Below are 21,834 nucleotides of genomic sequence, written 5' to 3'. Positions count from 1 at the left end.
GGTGCGAGGGTTAACGCGAGGCCCCGGCCTCGGTCCCCGGACTAGGCCGTGACCCCGGGTGCCATGAAGCAGGAGGGCTCGGCGCGGCGCCGCGGCGCCGACAAGGCGAAACCGCCGCCCGGCGGAGGAGAACAAGAACCCCCACCGCCGCCGGCCCCCCAGGATGTGGAGATGAAAGAGGAGGCAGCGACGGGTGGCGGGTCAACGGGGGAGGCAGACGGCAAGACGGCGGCGGCAGCGGCTGAGCACTCCCAGCGAGAGCTGGACACAGTCACCTTGGAGGGTACGGCAGCCCAGGCCGGGAACGTGCCGCGATCGCGGGTGACAGCGACCCCTGTGATTTGGCTTCTTGCTGGGAAGCCACAGCAGCCTCCACCACCCTCAGTTCTTTGGGATCACCCCCAGATACCTGCTCCCACTGCCCCGACACTCCCGACTCCAGGCCCAATGACTGAACCTTCTCTCCAGGCTGGGAACCACTCCCCTCCCATCCCCTCCATCCCCATATCTGGGGTTGCATCTATATCTAGGTCCCAGTGGGCCTGGGGACTCCCTCTTCTAAGTCCTCCCCTCTGACCTATTCCGTTTATATCCCACCCGACTGATATTAGCGCCTCCAATATATGACTGATTGTTCCCGCTGGAAACCAGTGTTTGTGTCTGTGTGTAAACAGGGCCAGGATGACCTAGAATATTGACTCCTGAGTTTTAAAACTGTACAGCAGATTTTTGTTGTCCTAGCTGCCTTTAGCACACTCCCCCGAATGAACCATTTCGACTTAGTATCTTGTTTCCTACTTCTCTAACTGAAGTGTCCCAACAGTCCCCTTGCTGTCTTCTCCCTTCAGGTCCTTACTGCCCCTCTGTTTCTAAAGGGTTTAAGTACATACACACCTAAAACTTTTCGGGTGTCATCTTTGTTTGGTTTTGTAATACTCACCTTTGGCCTAAACTCCTATATACCGGTGTCTCCTATTTCTTTTCTCCGAGGTTCCTGTTTCGAGTGTCTGTAGTCCTCTTGTTCCTCCAAGTTCATGTTTTACTTTCCCCACTTAGAGCGTCCTGTTTCCATTTGAAGTGGGCAAAGTGAGAGCTTCCCACTGTGATCCTGGTGCCATTTTCCTGGTTCTGGATCAAGTGGGACCAGACTACTTACTAGGTTTTCTTTTCACTAAAATGCGTGAGAAACTAGCTCAAAAACATTGAGATAAGCAAAGTTATCCTCCTAGGTGGTGCTTTTGAGGATGTGATGGTGTTGACTACATCAGCTCTTACTGTAAAGTTGAGCAACAGGATCGATATTTAATAGAGATCCTTTTACCTAAAGTAGTGGCAGCAATGTCAAAGGTGCCACTCAGCATTGCCTACTGGGTGTGTTTATTACAGGCACTTCATTTTCTTCTTGTAAAGTAATTCATATTCATTGCAGAAATTGTGGAATATATGAGAAGTTAAAAGCAGGGGATAAAAAACATGGTTAACATTTTTTCTTGTGAATTTTTGAGCTGTTCTCCTATAATTGAGAGCAAGTTATGTATACAGTTTGTATCAAGGCATAACTAAATATAAATTTTGAATTTTATGTGTTTTCATTAACATTCGTAAACATAATCAGCATTCAATTTATTCCAGAAACATTTATTGAATACCCAATATAATGGTTAAGAGTACAAGTTCTGGAATTAGTTCCCTCATCTGTATAAATACGAGTAATAGTACAGTACTTTATTGGGTTGTTGTGAACATTAAAATGCTTAAAACTGTGCCTAGCACATAAATATCAGCTGTTATTATTTATATCATTAGTGTGGCCCAGATACCCTGTGCTAATCGCTGAATATACAGAAGTGCCTAAGAAACTACTCATTGATTGCATTCCCTTATTGCTTTGCATTTAAACTGTTTCTAGTTTCTTGCTATCATAAATAGCTTTGAAGCAATCATCTTTGTGCCCAACTTAAAAAATCTACTTTTATAATTATTTCTTCAGTACAGATTCCCACCAAAACCTATATGCCTGAGTTTAAAAGGCTGAACATTTTAAAGGTTTTTGATAGTTATCGTCCAGAAAAACTGTGCTGATTTACATTATACCAGGAGAAATGTAGTTTTCACTGTACTCTATAATTTTTTTTTTTTTTTTTTGAGACGGAGTCTTGCTCTGTTTTCCAGGCTGGAGTGCAATGGCGCAATCTCGGCTCACTGCAACCTCTGCCTCCCAAGTTCAAGCGATTCTCCTGCCTCAGCTTCCTGAGTAGCTGGGATTACGGTCACCCACCACCACGCCCGGCTAATTTTTTTATTTTTAGTAGAGACTGGGTTTCACCATGTTGGCCAGGCTGGTCTCGAACTGCTACCCTTAATGATCCGCCCTCCTCAGCCTCCCAACGTACTGGGATTACAGGCGTGAGCCACTGTGCCCCACCTATAATTTTTTTAATGTTACAAATTTGGTAGTTTAAAAATGTTTCCCTTTGCAATTACTCAAATACTAATGGAATATAATTTTTGTCTGTTAGCTATTTTTCCTCTTTGTATGTTAGTTCGTCTCCATTTTTGTTTTGAAATTGTGGCAATATAATCATTATACCATTATATCTCTTAACCATTTATACAAGCTCTTTATAGAATAAAAATATGAATCTTTGATCACATTTGTTGAAAATATTTTTCTTTTGTATACACAGTTATCTAAAAGGGTTTTTTTAAATGAAGTCAAGCCCATTAATCTTTTGTGCGTATGTGATTTCTCCCATTGTTCACATTTAGAAAGTCTTTTCCATTAAGATCTGATAAATCTGGACTCCAGGTTTCTGTAGTTAATTGGTTTTTCCTTTCTTCCTCTGTCATCCTCTACCCCATCCTGCATCCCCACTGTATGTGTTTCTTGCCACTTGGTTATGTCTTAAAATCAGTGTGTGGAATCTGTAAATATTATGGACCCCATTAGGGCAGAAAAGGTGAGTGGTCGCATTTTGCCCCTCTGTGAGAGGCTCCTTAGAACTCCTTGCCTGGCTGGCACGGTGGCTCACGCCTATAATCCCAGCACTTTGGGAGGCCAAGGCGGGCAGATCAGGAGGTCAGGAGATCGAGACCATCCTGGCTAACACGGTGAAACCCCGTCTCTACTAAAAATACAAAAAATTTAGCCAGGCGTGGTGGCGGGTGCCTGTAGTCCCAGCTACTCGGGAGGCTGAGGCAGGAGAATGGTGTGAACCCAGCAGGCGGAGCTTGCAGTGAGCCGAGATCACACCACTGCACTCCAGCCTGGGCGACAGAGTGAGACTCCGTCTCAAAAAAAAAAAAAAAAAAAGAACTCCTTGCCTGGAGTGGTGGGGGACTAGGAGTGAAAGTGACATCATTTTCTTCTCTGCTCCTCTTCAGACATCAAGGAGCACGTGAAACAGCTAGAGAAAGCGGTTTCAGGCAAGGAGCCGAGATTCGTGCTGCGGGCCCTGCGGATGCTGCCTTCCACATCACGCCGCCTCAACCACTATGTTCTGTATAAGGCTCTGCAGGGCTTCTTCACTTCAAATAATGCCACTCGAGACTTCTTGCTCCCCTTCCTGGAAGAGGTGAGTGAGTCAGGCCAACTTAAAGGGTGCAGGCCTGGCCTCAGATCTCCAGGAACAGCATTGTTTTCCATCCTAAAGTCCCATCTTATTACCTGTGGTAGCATGAGGAGAGAAGCCAAAGCAGTCCATTTGAATACTCATCTGCACAGTGACAAGGGAACCGTCCACTGCCCTGTAGTGTCATTCTTCCAAGTCAGGGGATCAGGACCCTCCCAGCCAAACTCATTTCCCACTACCCTGCAACCTGTACCCCCTACTCCAGTTGAGGTTGCGTTGGGTGACCTCTCTGTTGTTCTAGGAGAGAGAAGGTGCTGCTGCCTCTTTCCTCTGAAGCTTCACCATGGAGGAGGTAGAGAACAGTGGTTAGGAGGAGCACAGCTGTCAGGGCCGGGCACAGTGGCTCACACCTGTCTTCCCAGCACTTTGGGAGGCTGAGGCGGGCACAGTGGCTAACATCGTCATCCCAGCACTTTGGGAGGCTGAGGCGAGCAGATCGTTTGAGTCCAGCCTGGATTCAAACAATCTGCCCGCCCAGGAGTTTGAGACCAGCCTGGGCGACATGGCGAGACCCTGTCTCTGCAAAAAGTACAAAAATTAGCCAGGCATGGTGGCACCTGCCTGTAGTCCCAGCTACTCGGGAAGCTGAGGCAGGAGGATCACTTGAATGCAGGAGGTGGAGATTGCAGTGAACCAAGATTGCACCACTGCACTCTAGCCTAGGTGACAGGGTGACCCCCCTACCTCAAAACAAAACAAAAAAAACCCCACAGATTTTAGAGGTAGAGTTGAATTTGAATCCAAACCCTGACAGTTAGTACCTGTGGGACTTGGGCGAGTGACTTCATTTTGCTGTGCCTCATTTTCTTCATTTGTTAAATGTGATGAACGGATTGGGAAGCGGGCAGTATAAAGCTCCTAGAGCAGTGCCTGGCACGTAGTGAATGCAGACGAAGTCAGTTTGGTGGTGGTGGTGGTGGCGCCTCCGTGCCAGGAGAGACCTCTCCTTATCCTCTGTAGCTGTAAACTCTCCCTCATGATTCATGGCATGGGCCAGTTCTCAGCCTTCTCCAATTCCACTGACCTTCCAGCACCTGCATGTCCTTAAAATCCTGTATACTCAGTCAGCTCCGTGGATGGGGAAACTCAGAACATCCCTGGAGGTAGGGCAGTGAAGAGTTTCTTGTCTGGGAAAGGGGAAAAACGTACTGTTCCCCCAACTCCACCTTGAATATTTTCTGACCTTCACATCTCTAAACTCATGAAACGTGATTATTTTGGGGGGTGACTGTAACACATTATTTTTTCCAGTGTCAGTGACAAAATATGAAAATATGTTTTGTTTATATGTTGACTTTCCCTAAATTTTCTTTGTTCCCACAAGAAACAATTTTTTGGTCTCATTATTCTGATTTCATCTCTAGAATTATTTCGTTCAGCCCTGTCCAGTAGTATTTGCAGTGGATCCAGGTGTGGTGGTTTAATGTCTCCACTTAGGTTGTAGCCTCTTTGAAGGTTCCTTACATCGTCCTTTGTCTCCATTATGTTGTGTAAAGAAATTTTTTATTCTCCTGTAACACTTTATTGTGTTTATTAATATTATATTGCCAGCATCCTTGACTTGTTTTGTTTTTTTGAGATGGGGTCTTGCTCTGTCACCCAGGCTGAAGCACAGTGGCACACTTATGGCCCAGTGCAGGCTCAAACTCCTGGTATCAAGCAGTCCTCCTGCCTCAGCCTCCCGAGTAGCTGGGAATACAGGTGCATGCCACCATGCCTGGCTAGTTCTTTTTTATTTTTTGAGAGATGGGGTCTCACTGTGTTGCCCAGACTGGTCTCAAATTCCTGGCCTCAAGCATTCTCCTGCCTCAGCCTTCCAGGTAGCTGGCACTACCGGCGTGAGCCACCACACCCAGCTCCTCCTTGATTTCTTTGGGAAAGACTGTCATCTTTATTTTTTTATCCCTAGCACCTAACAAAATCTTGGCACATGGTAGACACTCAATCAATATGTTGAAATACATAGTGGATGCTCAATAAATTCTTGGTTACTTGATCAGACTGAGCTTTTCCATGGTGACTTCTGTCCTCTCCTAGCCCATGGACACAGAGGCTGATTTACAGTTCCGTCCCCGCACGGGAAAAGCTGCGTCGACACCCCTCCTGCCTGAAGTGGAAGCCTATCTCCAACTCCTCATGGTCATCTTCATGATGAACAGCAAGCGCTACAAAGAGGTATCCAGGATGCAGTGAGAGCGATTCATAAGCCCCAAGTGATGCAAGGGGTTTGGTGGGGAGATGGTCCCTGGTGAAGAAATGGAAATAATCATTGATTCTTAAGAACTGTCCCCCACACTCTTTCCCCATAGAGGTATGCGTTTGATCCCACATCCCGGGAGAACCCACTCTTGCTCTGGGCACTGTGGGACAGGGCTTGCAGTGGTCACGCTGTACCGGTCTGTGGGGGATACCAGCGTAGTACATTCTTGGGGAAAAGTAGGGGCATTTGGAGACAGAAAGACCTGGGTTCCAATCCCAGCCATACCCTAGGCAAATTAATTTCTCCCAGCTATGTGTAAGCTGGGGATAATAGTGCCTACCTTACAAGATGGTTAGCGTTACATAAAATAATTTGTTTAGAAATACTTAGCACAATGATCTGCATATAGTAAGCTTTCATGATATTTTCATAAATGGTAGCTGTTATTATGGACTAATAGCTCCATTTTGCAAACTGCACTTCCACCACTCCCCCAGCTAGGGCCAGCTTCTTTGTTCATCATAGCCACTGTCACAGGAGCACACTCAGGAAGTAAGTCGCACTCCTTAATTCCCTGGTTTGTTTCCTTTCCTTACCACACTATTTTTGGTTGTTGTTTGGTTGGGGGTTTTTTTGAGATTGGGTCTTGCTTTGTTGCCCATGCTGGAGGGCAGTGGTGTGATCACAGTTCACTGCAGCCTTGACCTCCCCGGCTTAAGTGATCCTTCCACCTCAGCTTCTTGGGTAGCTGGGACTACAGGCATGTGCCACCACGCCCAGCTAATTTTTGCATTTTTTTTGTAGAGACAGGATTTCACCTTCTTGCCAAGCTGGTCTCCAACCCCTGGGCTCAAGTGATTTCCTGGGCTCAGCCTCCCAAAGTGTTAGGGTTACAGGCATGAGCCACTGCGCCTGGCCCACTGTTTTGTTTTTATTGGAGATGGGGTCTTGCTATGTTAACCAAGCTGGTCTTGAACTCCTGGGCTCAGGTAATCCTCCCGCCTCAGCCTCTCATGTAGCTGGGATTACAGGCACGTGCCACTGTACTTGGCTGTTTGTTTTTGAGATATAATTCACCCCTTTAAAGTGTACTACAGGCCACGTATGGTGGCTCACGCCTGTAATCCCAGCACTTTGGGAGGCCAAGGCAGGCAGATCATGAAGTCAGACAATCAAGACCATCCTGGCCAACATGGTGAAACCCTGTCTTTACTAAAAATACAAAAAATTAGCTGGGCGTGGTGGCATGTGCCTGTAGCCCCAGCTACTCAGAAGGCTGAGGCAGGGGAATTGCTTGAACCAGGGAGGCGGAGGTTGTGGTGAGCCAGGATTGTGCCACTGCACTCCAGCCTGGTGACAGAGCGAGACTCCGTCAAACAAATAAATAAAGTATACTACAATTTAGTGGGTTTTAGTATATTCCCAAAGTTGTATATCCACCCCTAATTCCAGAACATTTTCATCACCCCACAAAGAAACACCATACGTATTAGTAGTCACTTTTCATTTTCCCCTTACCCAGCCCCTGGCAGCTACTAATCTGCCCTGTCTCTATTGAGGATTTACTTACTCTGGACATTTCATGTAAATGGAATTACACACCATGTGCCCTTGGTTTCTGGCTTTTTTCACTTGGCATCATGTTTTCAAGGTTGACCCATGTTGTAGTGTGTGTCAGTACTTCCTTCCTTTTTAAGGCTGAGTAATATTCCCTCGTGTGGATGTGCCACATTTTGTTTATCTGTTCATCAGCTGACGGGCACCTGGGTTGTTTCTACTCTTTGGTTATGAATAATGCTTCTGTGAACATTCGTGTACATGCTTTTATGTGAACCTAAGTTTCCAGTTCTCTTGGCTTGCATACCTAGGATAGGAATTGCTGGCTCAAATGACAACTCCATGTTTATCCTTTTGAGGAACTGCCACTTGATTCTCTTTTGGCTTCCTCCCCAGGCACAGAAGATCTCTGATGACCTGATGCAGAAGATCAGTACTCAGAACCGCCGGGCCCTAGACCTTGTAGCCGCAAAGTGTTACTATTATCACGCCCGGGTCTATGAGTTCCTGGACAAGCTGGATGTGGTGCGCAGGTACAGGCAGCCAAGGATCTCACTTGGGGTCCGTGGGGTCAGAGACTTGGTCAGTCACAAGCACACAGCTGTGAATCTGCAGAGGGCGAAGAACCTGTAGATGTAAGCAGGGAAGAGGGGCAGTGGTTCCCATGCCCTGCACCACATGAGAGGTGTGGGAGAGAGACTGGTGCTAGATGAAGAAGTGGGTCGCTGCTGGGCTGTAAAGAACTGTCCCCAGATTCTTCCCTTCACCCCACATCAAGGTAGGACTGAGGGTGGGTTAGGGGTGGAGGGACAGGCTAGAAAACATTTTACTTCTTTGCTCAAAACCTGCAGTGGCTTCCCGTCTCAAGGAAAGACAAAGTCCTTACAATACCTCATAAGGCCTGACATGATCTGCTCCATTTTGACCTCCCAGACTTCACCTCCTCCTGCTCCTCAGCCCCACTGGCCTGCCTTTCCTCTGGTGTGCCCGGCACACTCTTCTTCAGAGCCTTTGCACTGGCTGCCCCTCTGTCCAGAACACTCTTCTCTCCGCCTCCTTCAAGCCTTCCCTTAACTGATCCCTTCTCAGTGAGTCCTGCCTTGGCCAAGCTATTGAAAAGTTCGACTCATCTTTCTCACGTCCTGCATTCCCCATTGCAGTTCCCCTGGCCTCACAGGCCTCCCGTCTTCTGCCACACTGCAGGCTGTGCTTCTTTCTCATGACCATTGCCTCCCCCACTGCACTGCATTCCCTAAGGGCAGGGTTTTGTCCCTTTTTCGCACCCAGAATAGTGCTGTACACCTTAGGCACTCAATAATTAACAGTATTCAGCAAATAACCAGAAAAGCAATTTGTATAACTTTTTTAAGGAATTGAGAAAGAGAGAAGAGTTAAAGGCAGTTCAGAGAGTTGTGATTTGAAGGCTTTGACATCTTTCTTTCCTTCTTGAAGCTTCTTGCATGCTCGGCTCCGGACAGCTACGCTTCGGCATGACGCAGACGGGCAGGCCACCCTGTTGAACCTCCTGCTGCGGAATTACCTACACTACAGCTTGTACGACCAGGCTGAGAAGCTGGTGTCCAAGTCTGTGTTCCCAGAGCAGGCCAACAACAATGAGTGGGCCAGGTACCTCTACTACACAGGTGAGCAGAGGGGCCCAACCCATAAATCAGAAGGTGTCTCAGGCCTGCCTGGTGCAAATTTTCCAAGGGGTGGTGCGTAAGAGGCCCATTTGGCACCCTGGCTTGTCGGTGGGGAGTTGGATGACCCTACTCTGTTGACCAACTCTCCTCTCCTCCATTCCCAGGGCGAATCAAAGCCATCCAGCTGGAGTACTCAGAGGCCCGGAGAACGATGACCAACGCCCTTCGCAAGGCCCCTCAGCACACAGCTGTCGGCTTCAAACAGACGGTGAGCCACAACTACCATCATCCCTTTGCCTCTTTTTTTTTTTTTTTTTTTAAATTAAGATGGTGTCTTGCTATGTTACCTGGGCTGGTCTTGAACTCCTGGGTTCAAGAAGTCCTCCCACCTCAGCTTCCCAAAGTGCTGGGATCACAGGTATGAGCCACCATGCCTGGCCCCTTTGCCTGTTACTCATTCCCTACCACTTCAGTTCTCTTCTCTATGCTAGGGGCTAGGAAAGGCATCCTTAACCTTCCTATCCAGAAGGACTTCAACTTTTATTATTATTATTTTTTTTTTGTGGAGACAGGCATATCACTGTTGCTCAGGTGAGAACTCCTGGGCTCAAGCAATCCTTCGGCCTCTGCCTCCCTAAGTGCTGAGATTGCAGGTGCGAGCTGCCATGTCTGCAAAAGGTTGCTTCACATCTATTTGTGGGTGTCAATGAAGCAGACACTACCTGCACCTCTGGCAGTGGATATTCAGAGTGTTCTTGGCAGATAGGTTTAGAATATTCCTGATTCCCCAGCGTTCCTGACAGTCATTCCAGGCTTGGACCTAGATTGTGTTGATACAAACCCCAGGTTTTTATCTAGTCCTTCATGTTCACATTTGGAAACTGTATTGTCTGTGGCCAAGGAACCCAGAAAATCTCTGCAAGGCTGAGTGGCTCAAGTAAACATAAAACTTGGCCACTTAAGCTGTCAGTCAGCAAGTATTTAAGCATCAACCTTGGTATTAGGCACTGTAAGGGATAGGAAGGGAGGATAATAAGTGATCTTTCTTTCTTTTCTTTCTTTTGTTTTTTGTTTTTTGAGACAGAGTCTCCCTCTGTCACTCAGGCTGGAGTGCAATGGCGCGATCTTTTCTCACTGCAACCTCCGCCTCCCGAGTTCAAGTGATTCTCCTGCCTCAGCTTCCTCAGTAGCTGGGCAGGCGCCTGCCACCACATCCAACTAATTTTTTTGTTTGTTTTTTTGGTTCTTTTTTTTGAAACGGAGTCTTGCTCTGTCTCCCAGGCTGGAGACAGAGGTGCCATCTTGGCTCACTGCAACCCCTGTCTTTGGGGTTCAAGGGATTCTCCTGCCTCAGCCTCCCGAGTAACTGGGATTACAGGCGCCTGCCACCACGCCCAGCTAATTTTTTGTATTTTTAGTAGAGATGGGGTTTCACCATGTTGGCCAGGCTGGTCTCGAACTCCTGACCTCAAGTGATCCACCCACCTCAGCCTCCCAAAGTCCTGGGATTACAGGCGTGAGCCACCGCTCCAGGCCAGGTATTTCTTATTATTAGAGTATTTCAAAGAGATAAAGAATGTTGTGTCAGAAAGCTTGAGGGTGTATGTGAAGTCACAGAGCCCAGTAGCCAGGATGTAGACCCAGTCTTCCCAAATTCAAACCTCTGCTCCTACCTTCACACAACATCCACCTCCATGGTGTCTTGACAGGGAACGGGAGACGTGTGTTGATTAGGTCAATGTAGTAGGAGATTCATTTTATTTCTGTTCAGAAGTTCAGAGAAAGTCAGATTTGTTTTTGATCAAATAATGAAAGAGAAAGGGTCTTAAAGAAAAAGTTGGCTAGGTACAGGGCTCACACCTGTAATCCCAGCACTTTGGGAGGCTGTGGCAAGAGGATTGCTTGAGACCAACCTGAGCAACATATGGAGACACCGCCTCTGCAAAAATAAAAAACCTAGCTGGGCGTGATGGCATGCACCTGTAGTCCCAGCTACTTGGGAGGCTGAGGTGCAAGGATCACTTGGGCCCAGGAAGTCGAGGCTGCAGTGAGCCATGATCGTGCCACTGCACTGCAGCCTGGGCGACAAAGCAAGACTCTGTCTCAAAAAAAAAACAAACATTAAAATTGAACTGGTCTTTGAAAGATGGGTAGGATTTTCACAAGGAGTAAAGGCTTTTCAGACACACAGGGCGCGTGAGCAAAATGTTAGATTGCCTACAATATGAGAGACACTAAAGTTTCTTTTGAAAACCACTAAAAATACTAGTAATTAACATATATAAAATGTGTCATGTACCATGAGAGAGGCTTTCAGGCATTTAAATCTCAGTGGCAGGAAGGCGTAGAGAGCTGGAAGAGAGGTCTTGGGCTGTTGGTGAGGGAGCGCAGGGAGAGAGAGGGCGGGAGTGAAGGCATGTTTGGGAGAAGGCCTGCAACCAGCCCTCTGCCCTCTGCCCTCACACACCCTTGCCGTACCCCTGTCACCACCCAGCTTACAGAATCACCTGGGGGTCTGATGAAGCTGTAGATTCCGATTCAGAGAGTCTGTGTTCCTAACAGGCCCTGGGTGATGCCAGTGCTGCTGGTGCACAGAGCGCTGTGAGGAGGGCGGTGCTGGCTCATCCTGTTCAAAGCTGGAGGTCAGCTAGCATTCATTCCTGCAGCCACCTTGTCTCTTGTAAACTTGAATGTCTCTCTCCGCCCATTTTCACCCTCCCTGTCTTTACTTAACACCAGCTTCACTACCTGTGTTTTCCATCACACTCCTTCCTCTCTCTTCTAGCCTTGGCCCATCACCTGTTTGCTTCAGTCTCCGGGAAGAAAACCCCCAGCCCTGCTGCTTCCTCTCTCAGGCGGCCATTCCTGTCTCCCCTGGCTCCCTCCCCAACAGTGCACTGGCCAGCCCCTTCCCTCCAGTGTTCTCTCTGCTCCTTCTCACCACCTGGGCCTCAGCAGAGCACTCTGAGAGCTTCTCTGTCGATAGTAAAACCCTCATTCTCTCCTTGAGTGACCTTGTTTGCTTTCCCAGCCTCAGCGTTCGCCTGCATGATGCTCTTCAGCCCGTACATTACTAACTCCATTACTCTGCTGGCACTGCCACCGCAAGGTCCCACAGACTTGGCGGCTTAAACAACCGAAATTAATTTCATCACAATTCTGGAGGCTCTAAGTCCAAGAGCAAAGTGTGACACGATTGGTTTCTTCTGAGGGCCTCTCTCGTCTGCTTGTCGATGGCCGTCTCCTGGTGTTTTCACATGGTCTTCCGTCTGTGCGTGTCTGTGTCCTGCTTTTGTCTTAGAAGGACAATAGTCATGTAGGATTAGGGTCCACCCATATGACCTCACTTTACCATAATTACCTCTTTAAAGGCCCTGTGTCCAAATAGAGTCCCATTCTGAGGTACTGGGGTTTAGGTCTCTAACATGAACTTGAGGGGGATGCAGTTTAGCCCATAACACTAACTCTGACCCCTCTCACGAGCATCAGGCCTGCAGATCCAGCTCCCCCTCCCACTCCCCATGTCTCTCTCTACAGCGTGTCCCAAAGAGACCCTTCCTGGCCCCCTTACCATTCCTTCCTCCTGCTTTCCCGATCCAGATCAGGGCCTTGGGATCATCTCTGACTCTCCCCCATCCTCCTTCCCATCACTTGGTCGTCTGTTGAATTGTCTGCACATCTTCTGTGTTTGCCTGTTCCTTCATATTGCCAGTGCCATGGTTTGAGCCACTAACATTCCCAGACACTTCTGCCTGGTCATCTTCCTCTCCAGCAGCCCAGCTTACATTCACTTGCCTTACTAAGCAGAGCTCCAGCTCTGTCCTTCCCTTGCCTGGGAAGCTTCCATTGCTCCCCACTGCTGTAGGGTATCATAACGGTCTTGTGAGGTAGACAGGCTACGTATTGTTATTGTTATTTGGTAGTTTTAGAGATGAGGAACTAAGGACCCAGTTGCTCAGTGTTTCCTAGCTAGTGAATAGAGACTAGACACCAAGTGTTCTACATGGAGACTTTATACTGCTCAGCCTGGCACGCAAAATGGCAATGGCATAGTCCCCAGACTGTGGTCCCAACTGTCTCTTTCCTAACAGCTCCCCAGGCACCCACACTTTTATGCCTCTTTTTCAATCTGTACCCTTGACCCTCCTCCTTTTTCTGCTTTGTCAGACTCCTTAAGGCACTTCATAAATTAACCATTTCCAGGGATTTCCCCTCACACATGAGTTATTCCAGTGGACAGGGCAGCCTCATGGGTGCCTGTGGAGGGTGAAGGGTCTGCCTGGCCGTAGGTGTGATCACACACTCCCGTTGTAACCCCCGCCTCCTGTGACACTTGCTGCCCCACGATTTAGCTGCTTTGTGTTCCGTGCCTCCTGTTTGCTGGTGAACTCCTGAGTTGGGGGGCGTCATTCCCTCCACTGTAGTTCTTCCGCGATGCTGAATCCACCCACGGTCAGCACCACTCGGAAATACCTCACAGTCCTGTAGAGGAAGACAGGTCCAGGTTTCCAGTTACCCTTCTATGTCTGGATACTCTGCTCATTCACTGAAGCCAGGCCCCTTCCTGCACTTATGCCTCTACCCAGATAATGAGTTCTACCCACTGATGACCTCCTCTCCTCTAGTAACAGTCCGCCTCCCTAATGAGCATCTCTGGCCGACACACGTTCCGTTCTCCAGGCCTGTGAGCCCTGGTCCCTCGCTGTTGCTGAGCCACAGCACCCGCCCTTCTGGCCTCACTTTAGAGCACTGTCATTTCAGAGCAGACTACGCGCGGGGTGGCCAGGTGAAATGCAGCTGACGGCTCTGCGACCAAATGTGACCAAAGGGCCACATTCCCAGCACCCGGCTCCAAAGGCAGAGCTTGGATTCTATGCCCAGCACAGGTTTTCAGGGCTTCCTCCTCTCTCTGGGCCTAAACAGTGATCCCTTTCCCTGTTTCCCACTACATCTGGCAGAATTGAGGCCACATTTCATTTTCTTCTTCCGCCCATGGGGCTCCCTGCCCACTGTGTTCCCCTGTCACTCTGTCCAGGTGCACAAGCTTCTCATCGTGGTGGAGCTGTTGCTGGGGGAGATCCCTGACCGGCTGCAGTTCCGCCAGCCCTCCCTCAAGCGCTCACTCATGCCCTATTTCCTTCTGACTCAAGGTAAGGCTGGCTTCCCCACCCCAGAGCCCACTAGGCCCCCTTCACTGGGGCCTCTTACATGCCTGTGCCTATTTGCATCATCCAATCTACTCCTGTTCTGCCTGCAGCTGTCAGGACAGGAAACCTAGCCAAGTTCAACCAGGTCCTGGATCAGTTTGGGGAGAAGTTTCAAGCAGATGGGACCTACACCCTAATTATCCGGCTGCGGCACAACGTGATTAAGACAGGTGTGGATCAGGATCTGAGGGGCTGTTGGAGGAGCAGAAGCCAGGCCAGGGCAAACCTAGTGGGTATCCTTGGGCAAGTGAAGGGTCTGTGTCCACTCTGCCCACCCCATCGCCCCTTCCTCTCCCAGGTGTACGCATGATCAGCCTCTCCTATTCCCGAATCTCCTTGGCTGACATCGCCCAGAAGCTGCAGTTGGATAGCCCCGAAGATGCAGAGTTCATTGTTGCCAAGGTGGGGCTGGTTCAGGAACCACAGTGACCAGGTTGTCACTTTCCTGCCAATCTCAGGAGGCAGGAGTGGGAGGAGTTTGGCCAAGGAGGGGAATAGGTAAAGCAATGGCATAGTCATTTCAGGGCGTGCCCGTCATTTGCAGTGAAGCCAAGAAGTTGCCAGAGAGAGCATGGATGTGCGTGTGAGTGTGTGAGTGTAGGTGTGTGCACATGTTGAGTTTATGATAGTGCCTGTGAGTGTGAGAATATAAGGAGGGCAGAGGAATGGGATGGAACAAGATGTTCTCTGACTTAGAAGATGGGCGTGCTGGGCCAGGCGCAGTGGCTCATGCCTGTAATCCCAGCACTTTGGGAGGCTGACATGGGCAGATCACCTGAGGTCAGGAGTTTGAGACAAGCCTGGCCAACTTGGCGAAACCCCATCTCTACTGAAAATACAAAAATTAGCCAGGCCTGGTGGCAGGTTCCTGTAATCCCAGCTACTTGGGAGGCTGAGGCAGGAGAATCGCTTGAACCCGGGAGGTAAAGGTTGCAGTGAGCTGAGATCGCACCACCGCACTCTCCTGCCTGGGTGACAGAGCAAGACTCCATCTCAAAAAAAAAAAAAAGAAGCTGGGTGTGCTGGTGAACTTTCCTCTTTGGGGGCCTGCAGGCCATCCGGGATGGTGTCATTGAGGCCAGCATCAACCACGAGAAGGGCTATGTCCAATCCAAGGAGATGATTGACATCTATTCCACCCGAGAGCCCCAGCTAGCCTTCCACCAGCGCATCTCCTTCTGCCTAGATATCCACAACATGTCTGTCAAGGTGAGAAGCCCGTGGCTGCAGAGTCACACCTGGCAGCAGCACACCCCTCCCTCCACACTCATGGATTCCTCAGAGAAGACTGGCTTAATTTGTGGCCCACGTCCCAGCCAATCTCTGTAAAATCACTGAGCTGCAGCACAGGGGCCCAGAATGGGGAGGGGACTTGGCCATAGTTCCATAGCCAGTTGCCCTCTCCTATTGCGTTTAAGGGATGATGTGGTCACCAGGGAGGACCAGGCAGGGATTCAGAGGGCGGGGTTCTACATTTGGTTCCAAATTTGAGGCATTTAACTTCTCAAAGCTCTGTTTCTCCATCTCTGAAGCTGATAGGGAGGTGTTACCTGTCTTGCTTGCTTCACAGGGTTGGTAAGATTAAAAGAAGTCCCTGTATTGAGGCACTTAGCGAAGTCTAAATTGTAAAAAAGATGGCGCTGGTATCTAGCTCCACAAAAGGGTGAGCCCTTATCCTCAGTTAAGCACCGAGTTTGGCGCTGTTACTATTTGCTTGCCATGTTTTTTTCTGGTCTCCTCCCAGGAAGCTAGGATATTGCTGCCTTGCTTAAAATCTGGCTAAGTCCTACTCCACGTGACATGCAAGGCCCTTTGTGACCTGGTCCCTTAGGTCAAGCCTCCCTTCCCACTCCTGCCCCACCACCCAGCAGCCAGCCCACTGGGTGCAGGCCAGGCCCCTCCCACATGGAATCCTCCACCGGGAAGGCCTCTCCCCGTTGTCACATCCACTGTGTTCCTCCTTTTCCTCCTCCCTGCCCAGTCAAGAGAGTTGGTCGTTTATTCCTCTTTTTTCAGCATTTCCCACAGGGCACTGTAATAATTCCTTTGATGCCTAGCCCCCCACTAGACTAACTGGAGAGGGGCCCGCCGCTTCCTGCCTGGTGTCTAGCTCACAGAGGGGACGCAGGGAGTGCAGGTTGCGTGAGTGCCTCACCTGCTTCCTTCCCTCCCTCATCTCCTCTCTTCGCTGTGCCCCAGGCCATGAGGTTTCCTCCCAAATCGTACAACAAGGACTTGGAGTCTGCAGAGGTAAGCTCTCTGCTTTCTGGGTGAGACCGAAAGGTCAAACTTCCACACAGCAGGGGAGTCGGGCGAGTGTCTGGAAGGGCTGAGAGCTGCTCTGAAGCTTTGGCCTCACTTGCCTCTCTCCCCAGGAACGGCGTGAGCGAGAACAGCAGGACTTGGAGTTTGCCAAGGAGATGGCGGAAGATGATGATGACAGCTTCCCTTGAGCTGGGGGGCTGGGGAGGGGTAGGGGGAATGGGGACAGGCTCTTTCCCCCTTGGGGGTCCCCTGCCCAGGGCACTGTCCCCATTTTCCCACACACAGCTCGTACGCTGCATTCGTGCAGGGGGTGGGGGTGCTGGGAGCCAGCCACCCTGACCTCCCCCAGGGCTCCTCCCCAGCCGGTGACTTACTGTACAGCAGGCAGGAGGGTGGGCAGGCAACCTCCCCGGGCAGGGTCCTGGCCAGCAGTGTGGGAGCAGGAGGGGAAGGATAGTTCTGTGTACTCCTTTAGGGAGTGGGGGACTAGAACTGGGATGTCTTGGCTTGTATGTTTTTTGAAGCTTCGATTATGATTTTTAAACAATAAAAAGTTCTCCAAAGTGCTTTCTGCATCAGTTACTATACTTCACTGCAGTATTGGCAGGCTCAGATTTTGGGTTTTTTGGCCTTAGAGTACTAGCCCCAGGTGTGTAATCTGAGGGTGATGGGTCTGCAGATGGGGAGGTGCCCAGGGGAGGATGAAGGGACCCTGACCTGGGGTCGGGGGCCTAGGTTTACTCTCTTTCGTACCTGTGTGGCTTTGGTAAGGTCTTGTTAGGAAAGATGTACCATGTGTCCATCACCAGCTGCAGACCTTCATCTCCCAGTACACCTCATGGTGCTTCATGGTTATTGCAGTTTTTACAAATTGAAGGTTTGGCCAGGCGTGGTGGCTCATGCCTGTAATCCCAACACTTTGGGAGGCTAAGGTGGGCGGATCACTAGAGGTCAGGAGTTTGAGACCAGCCTGGCCAACATGGCAAAACCCCGTCTCTACTAAAAATAAAAAAATCAGCTGGGCGTGGAGGCATACGCCTGTAATCCCAGCTACTTGGGAGGCTGAAGCAGGAGAATTGCTTGAACCTGGGAGGTGGAGCATGCAGTGAGCCAAGATCTCACCACTGCACTCCAGCCTGGGCAACAGAGTGAGACTGTGTCTCAAAAGAAAAAGAAAAGGACAAATTGAAGGTTTCTGGCAACACTGCATCAAGCAAATCTGTCGGTGCCATTTTCCCAACAGCATGTGCTCACTTAGCGTCTCTGGGTCACATTTTGGTAAATCCCCTCGATATCTCAAACTTTTTCATTATATCTGTTATGGTGATGTGTGATCAGTGATCTTTGATGTTACTATTGTCATTGTTGGGGCACCACAAATTGCACCCACATAGGATGGTGAACTTAGCCGGGCACGGTGGCTCGCGCTTGTAATCTCAGCACTTTGGCAGGCCGAGGCAGGTGGATCACCTGAGGTCAGGAGTTCAGGACCAGCTTGGACAACATGGGGAAACCCCGTCTCTACTAAAAATACAAAAAACAGCCGGGTGTGGTGGCAGGCGCCTGTAATCCCAGCTACTTGGGAGACTGAGGCAGGAGAATTGCTTGAACCCAGGAGGCGGAGGTTCCAGTGAGCCAAGATCGTGCCGTTGCACTCCAGCCTGGGTGACACAGTGAGACATTGTCAAAAAAAAAAGATGGTGAACTTAAATTAATGTCGAGTGTGTTCTCACTGCTCACTCCATTCCCTGTCTCTCTCCCTCTTCTTGAGTCTCTCCATGCCCTGAGACACAAAATAATATTGAAATTAGGCCTGTTAGTAACCCTACAATGGCCTCTTAAGTGTTCCAGTGAGAGAAAGAGTCATTGGCCAGGCCTGGTGACTCACGCCTGTTATCCCAGCACTTTGGGAGGCCAAGGCTGGTGGACCCCTTGAGCTCAGGAGTTGGAGATCAGCCTGGGCAACACAATGAAACCTTATCGCTACAAAAAATATAAAAATTAGCTGGGCATGTGGCACGCACCTGTAGTCCCAGCTACTAGGAAGCCTGAGGTGGAAGGAGCCCTTGAGCCTGGGAGGTGAAGGCAGAGGCTGCAGTGACCTGAGATCCTGCCACTGCACTCCCACCTGGGCGACAGTGAGACCCTGTCTCAAAACAAGAAAACAGAAAAAGGGAGAAAGAATCACACATCTCTCACTTTAAATCAAAAGGTCAAAATGATTATGCTTAGTGAGGAAGGCATGTTGAAAGCTGAGAGAGGCCAAAAGTCAGGTCTCCTGCACCAAACAGGTAGCCAAGTTGTGAAGGAGGAGTTCTTTAAGGAAATTAAAAGTGCTGCTCCAGGTTGGGCTCACAACTGTAATCCCAGCACTTTGGGAGGCTGAGGCGGGCAGATCACAAGGTCAGGAGTTCGAGACCAGCCTGGCCAACATGATGAAACCCCCGTCTCTACTACAAATACAAAAACTAGCCAGGCATGGCAGTGGGCGCCTGTAATCCCAGCTACTCGGGAGGCTGAGATAGGAGAATCCTTGAAACCGGAAGGCAGAGGTTGCAGTGAGCCGAGATCACACCACTGCACTTCAGCCTGGGTAACAAAAGTGAAACTCTGTCTCAAAAAAAATGTTTTAAAAAGAGTTCGAGACCAGCCTGGCCAACATGGTAAAACCCCATCTCTACTAAAAATACAAAAAATTAGCTGGGCGTGGTGGTGCATGCCTGTACTCCCAACTACTTAGGAGGCTGAGGCAGGAGAATCGCTTGAAGTGGGGAGGCGGAGGTTACCATGAGTCAAGATCGCACCACTGCACTCCAACCTGGGTGACAGAGCGAAATTGTCTCAAAACAATAAAAAATAAAAATGATAAATTAAATTAAAAGTGCTGCTCTAGTGGACACACAAATGATATGAAAGCAGAATAGCATTATTGCTGATACGGAGAAAGTTTGAGTCTGGAAAGAAGATCAAATCAGCCACAACATTCCTTTAAGCCAAAGCCTAGTCCGGAGAAAGGCTCTCACTCTCTTCAATCCTTTGAAGGTAGAGAGAGGTGAGAAAGTTGCAGAAGAAAAGTCAGAAGCTAACAGAGGTTGGTTTGTGAGGTTGAAAGAAAGAAGCCGTCTCTGTAACATAAAAGTGCAAAGTGAAGCAGCAAGTGCTGATGGAGAAGCTGCAGTAAGTTATCCATCAGATCTAGCTGATCTCACTGACGAAGGTGGCTACACTCAAAAACAGACTTTCAATGTAGACAAACAGCCTTCTATTGGAAGAAGATGCCACCTGGGACTTTCATAGCTACAGAAGAGAAGTCAATCCCTGGCTTCAAAGCTTCGAAGGACAGGCTGACTCTCTTGTTAGGGCTAATGCAGCTGGCGACTTTAAGTTGAAGCCAATGCTCATTTACCATTCCGAAAATCCCAGGGCTCTTAAGAATGATGCTAAATCTATTCTGCCTGTGCTCTGTGGATGGAACAACAAAGCCTGGATGACAGCCCATCTGTTCCCAGCATGGTTTACCGAACATTTTAAGCCACTGTTGAGACCAACTCCTTCGTCGGCTCTGTCGGCCAGGCTGGAGTGCCGTGGCATGATCTCAGCTCACTGCAACCGGTGCTTCTAGGTTCAAGCGATTCTCCTGCCTCAGCCTCCTGAGTAGCTGGGATTACAGGCATGAGCCACCGCACATGGCCAAAAAAAATATTTTTTTAAAGTTATTACTGCTGATTGACGATGCACCTGATTACCCAAGGGCTCTGATGGAGGGATACCAGGGAAATAATATTGTTTTCATTCCTGCTAACACATCCATTCTGCAGCCCATGGATGAAGAAGTAATTTCAACTTTCAAGTCTTTTTTAAGAAATACATTTTGTAAGGCTAGAGCTGCCATAGTGATTCCGCTGATGGATCTGGGTAAACTGAAAACTTAGAAAGCATTCATCATTCTAGATGCCATTAAGAATATTCATGATTAGGGCCGGACTTGGTGGCTCATGCCTATAATCCCAGCACTTTGGGAGGCTGAGGCAGGTGGATAAACTGAGGTCAAGAGTTTGAGACCAAGCTGGCCAACATGGTGAAACTCCATCTCTACTAAAAATAAATAAATAAATAAATACAAAAATTAGTCAGGTATGGTGGCACGCACCTGTAGTCCCAGCTACTCGGGAGGCTGAGACATGAGAATCGCTTGAATCCGGGAGGCAGAGGTTGCAGTGAGCCGAGATCGTGCCAATGCACTTCAGCCTGGGTGACAGAGTGAGACTCTCTCAAAAAACAAAAAAAGAATATTCATGATTAGGCCGGGAGTGGTGGCTGACACCTATAATTCCAGCACTTTGGGAGGCTGAGGCAAGAAGATCGCTTGAGCCCAGGAGGCCAAGAGCAGCCTGAATAACAAAGTGAGAACCCATCTGTATTAAAAAAATTTAAAAATTAGGCCAAGCGCAGCGGCTCACACCTGTAACTCCAGCACTTTGGGAGGATGAAGCAGGTGGATCACTTGAGGACAGGAGTTCGAGACCAGCCTGACCAACATGGTGAAACCACATCTCTACTAAAAATACAAAATTAGCCGGGCATGGTGGCGCTTTCCTGTAACCCCAGCTATTTGGGAGGCTGAGGCAGGAGAATCACTTGAACCCGGGAGGCGGAGGTTGCAGTGAGCCGAGATCATGCCATTGCACTCCAGCCTGGGTGACAAAAGCAAGTCTCCATCTCAAAAAATTAACATTAGCAGGAGTTTGAAAGAGGTTGATTACAACCTTCATGGGTGACTTTGAGGGGCTGAAGACATACTTCAGTGGAGGAAAAAACTGCAGATGTAGAAATAGCAAAAGAACTAGAATTAGAAGTGGACCCTGAGGCCAGGCCCACTGGCTCACACCTGCAATCCCAGCAATTTGGGAGGCCAGGGCAGGAGGATAACTTGAGCTCAGAAGTTCCAAACCAACCTGGGTAACATAGCAAGACCTCGTCTCTACAAAAAAAAAAAAAAAAAGGTGGAGCCTGAAGATGGGACTGAATTGCTGCCATCTCATGATAACATTTGAACAGATGAGTTGCGTCTATGAATGAGCAAGGAAAGTGGTTTCTTGAGATGGAATCTACTCCCGGTGAAGAGGCTGTGAACATTGCTGAAATGGCAACAAAGATTTAGGATATTACATATACTTAGTTGATAAAGCAGCAGCAGTTTGAGAGGATTGACTCCATTTCTTTCTTTCTTTCTTTCTTTCTTTCTTTTTTTTTTTTTTGAGATGGAGTCTTGCTCTGTCACCCAGGCTGGAGTGCAGTGCAGTGGCATGATCTTGGCTCACTGCAACCTC

At 49.0% G+C, this 21,834-nt stretch overlaps 1 protein-coding gene across 1 annotated transcript; it reads left to right on the top strand.

Annotated features, from left to right (window-relative positions):
- On the top strand, nt 1–17,069 carry PSMD3 (proteasome 26S subunit, non-ATPase 3). The gene is given in 12 exon segments (NM_001246642.1): nt 1–283; nt 3,385–3,575; nt 5,670–5,807; nt 7,786–7,922; nt 8,842–9,032; nt 9,197–9,300; nt 14,068–14,182; nt 14,290–14,409; nt 14,538–14,641; nt 15,293–15,448; nt 16,439–16,489; nt 16,615–17,069. Coding segments are annotated over 12 exon segments (1,605 nt in total). The 5' UTR covers nt 1–63; the 3' UTR covers nt 16,693–17,069.
- Nucleotides 17,070–21,834: the final 4,765 nt, after the last annotated feature.

This window comes from Pan troglodytes, chromosome 19 (genome assembly GCF_028858775.2).
Source record: "Pan troglodytes isolate AG18354 chromosome 19, NHGRI_mPanTro3-v2.0_pri, whole genome shotgun sequence".
Taxonomy (NCBI): domain Eukaryota; kingdom Metazoa; phylum Chordata; class Mammalia; order Primates; family Hominidae; genus Pan; species Pan troglodytes.
Note: the sequence above shows the minus strand (reverse complement) of the source record. Positions and strands in the feature narration are given on the sequence as shown.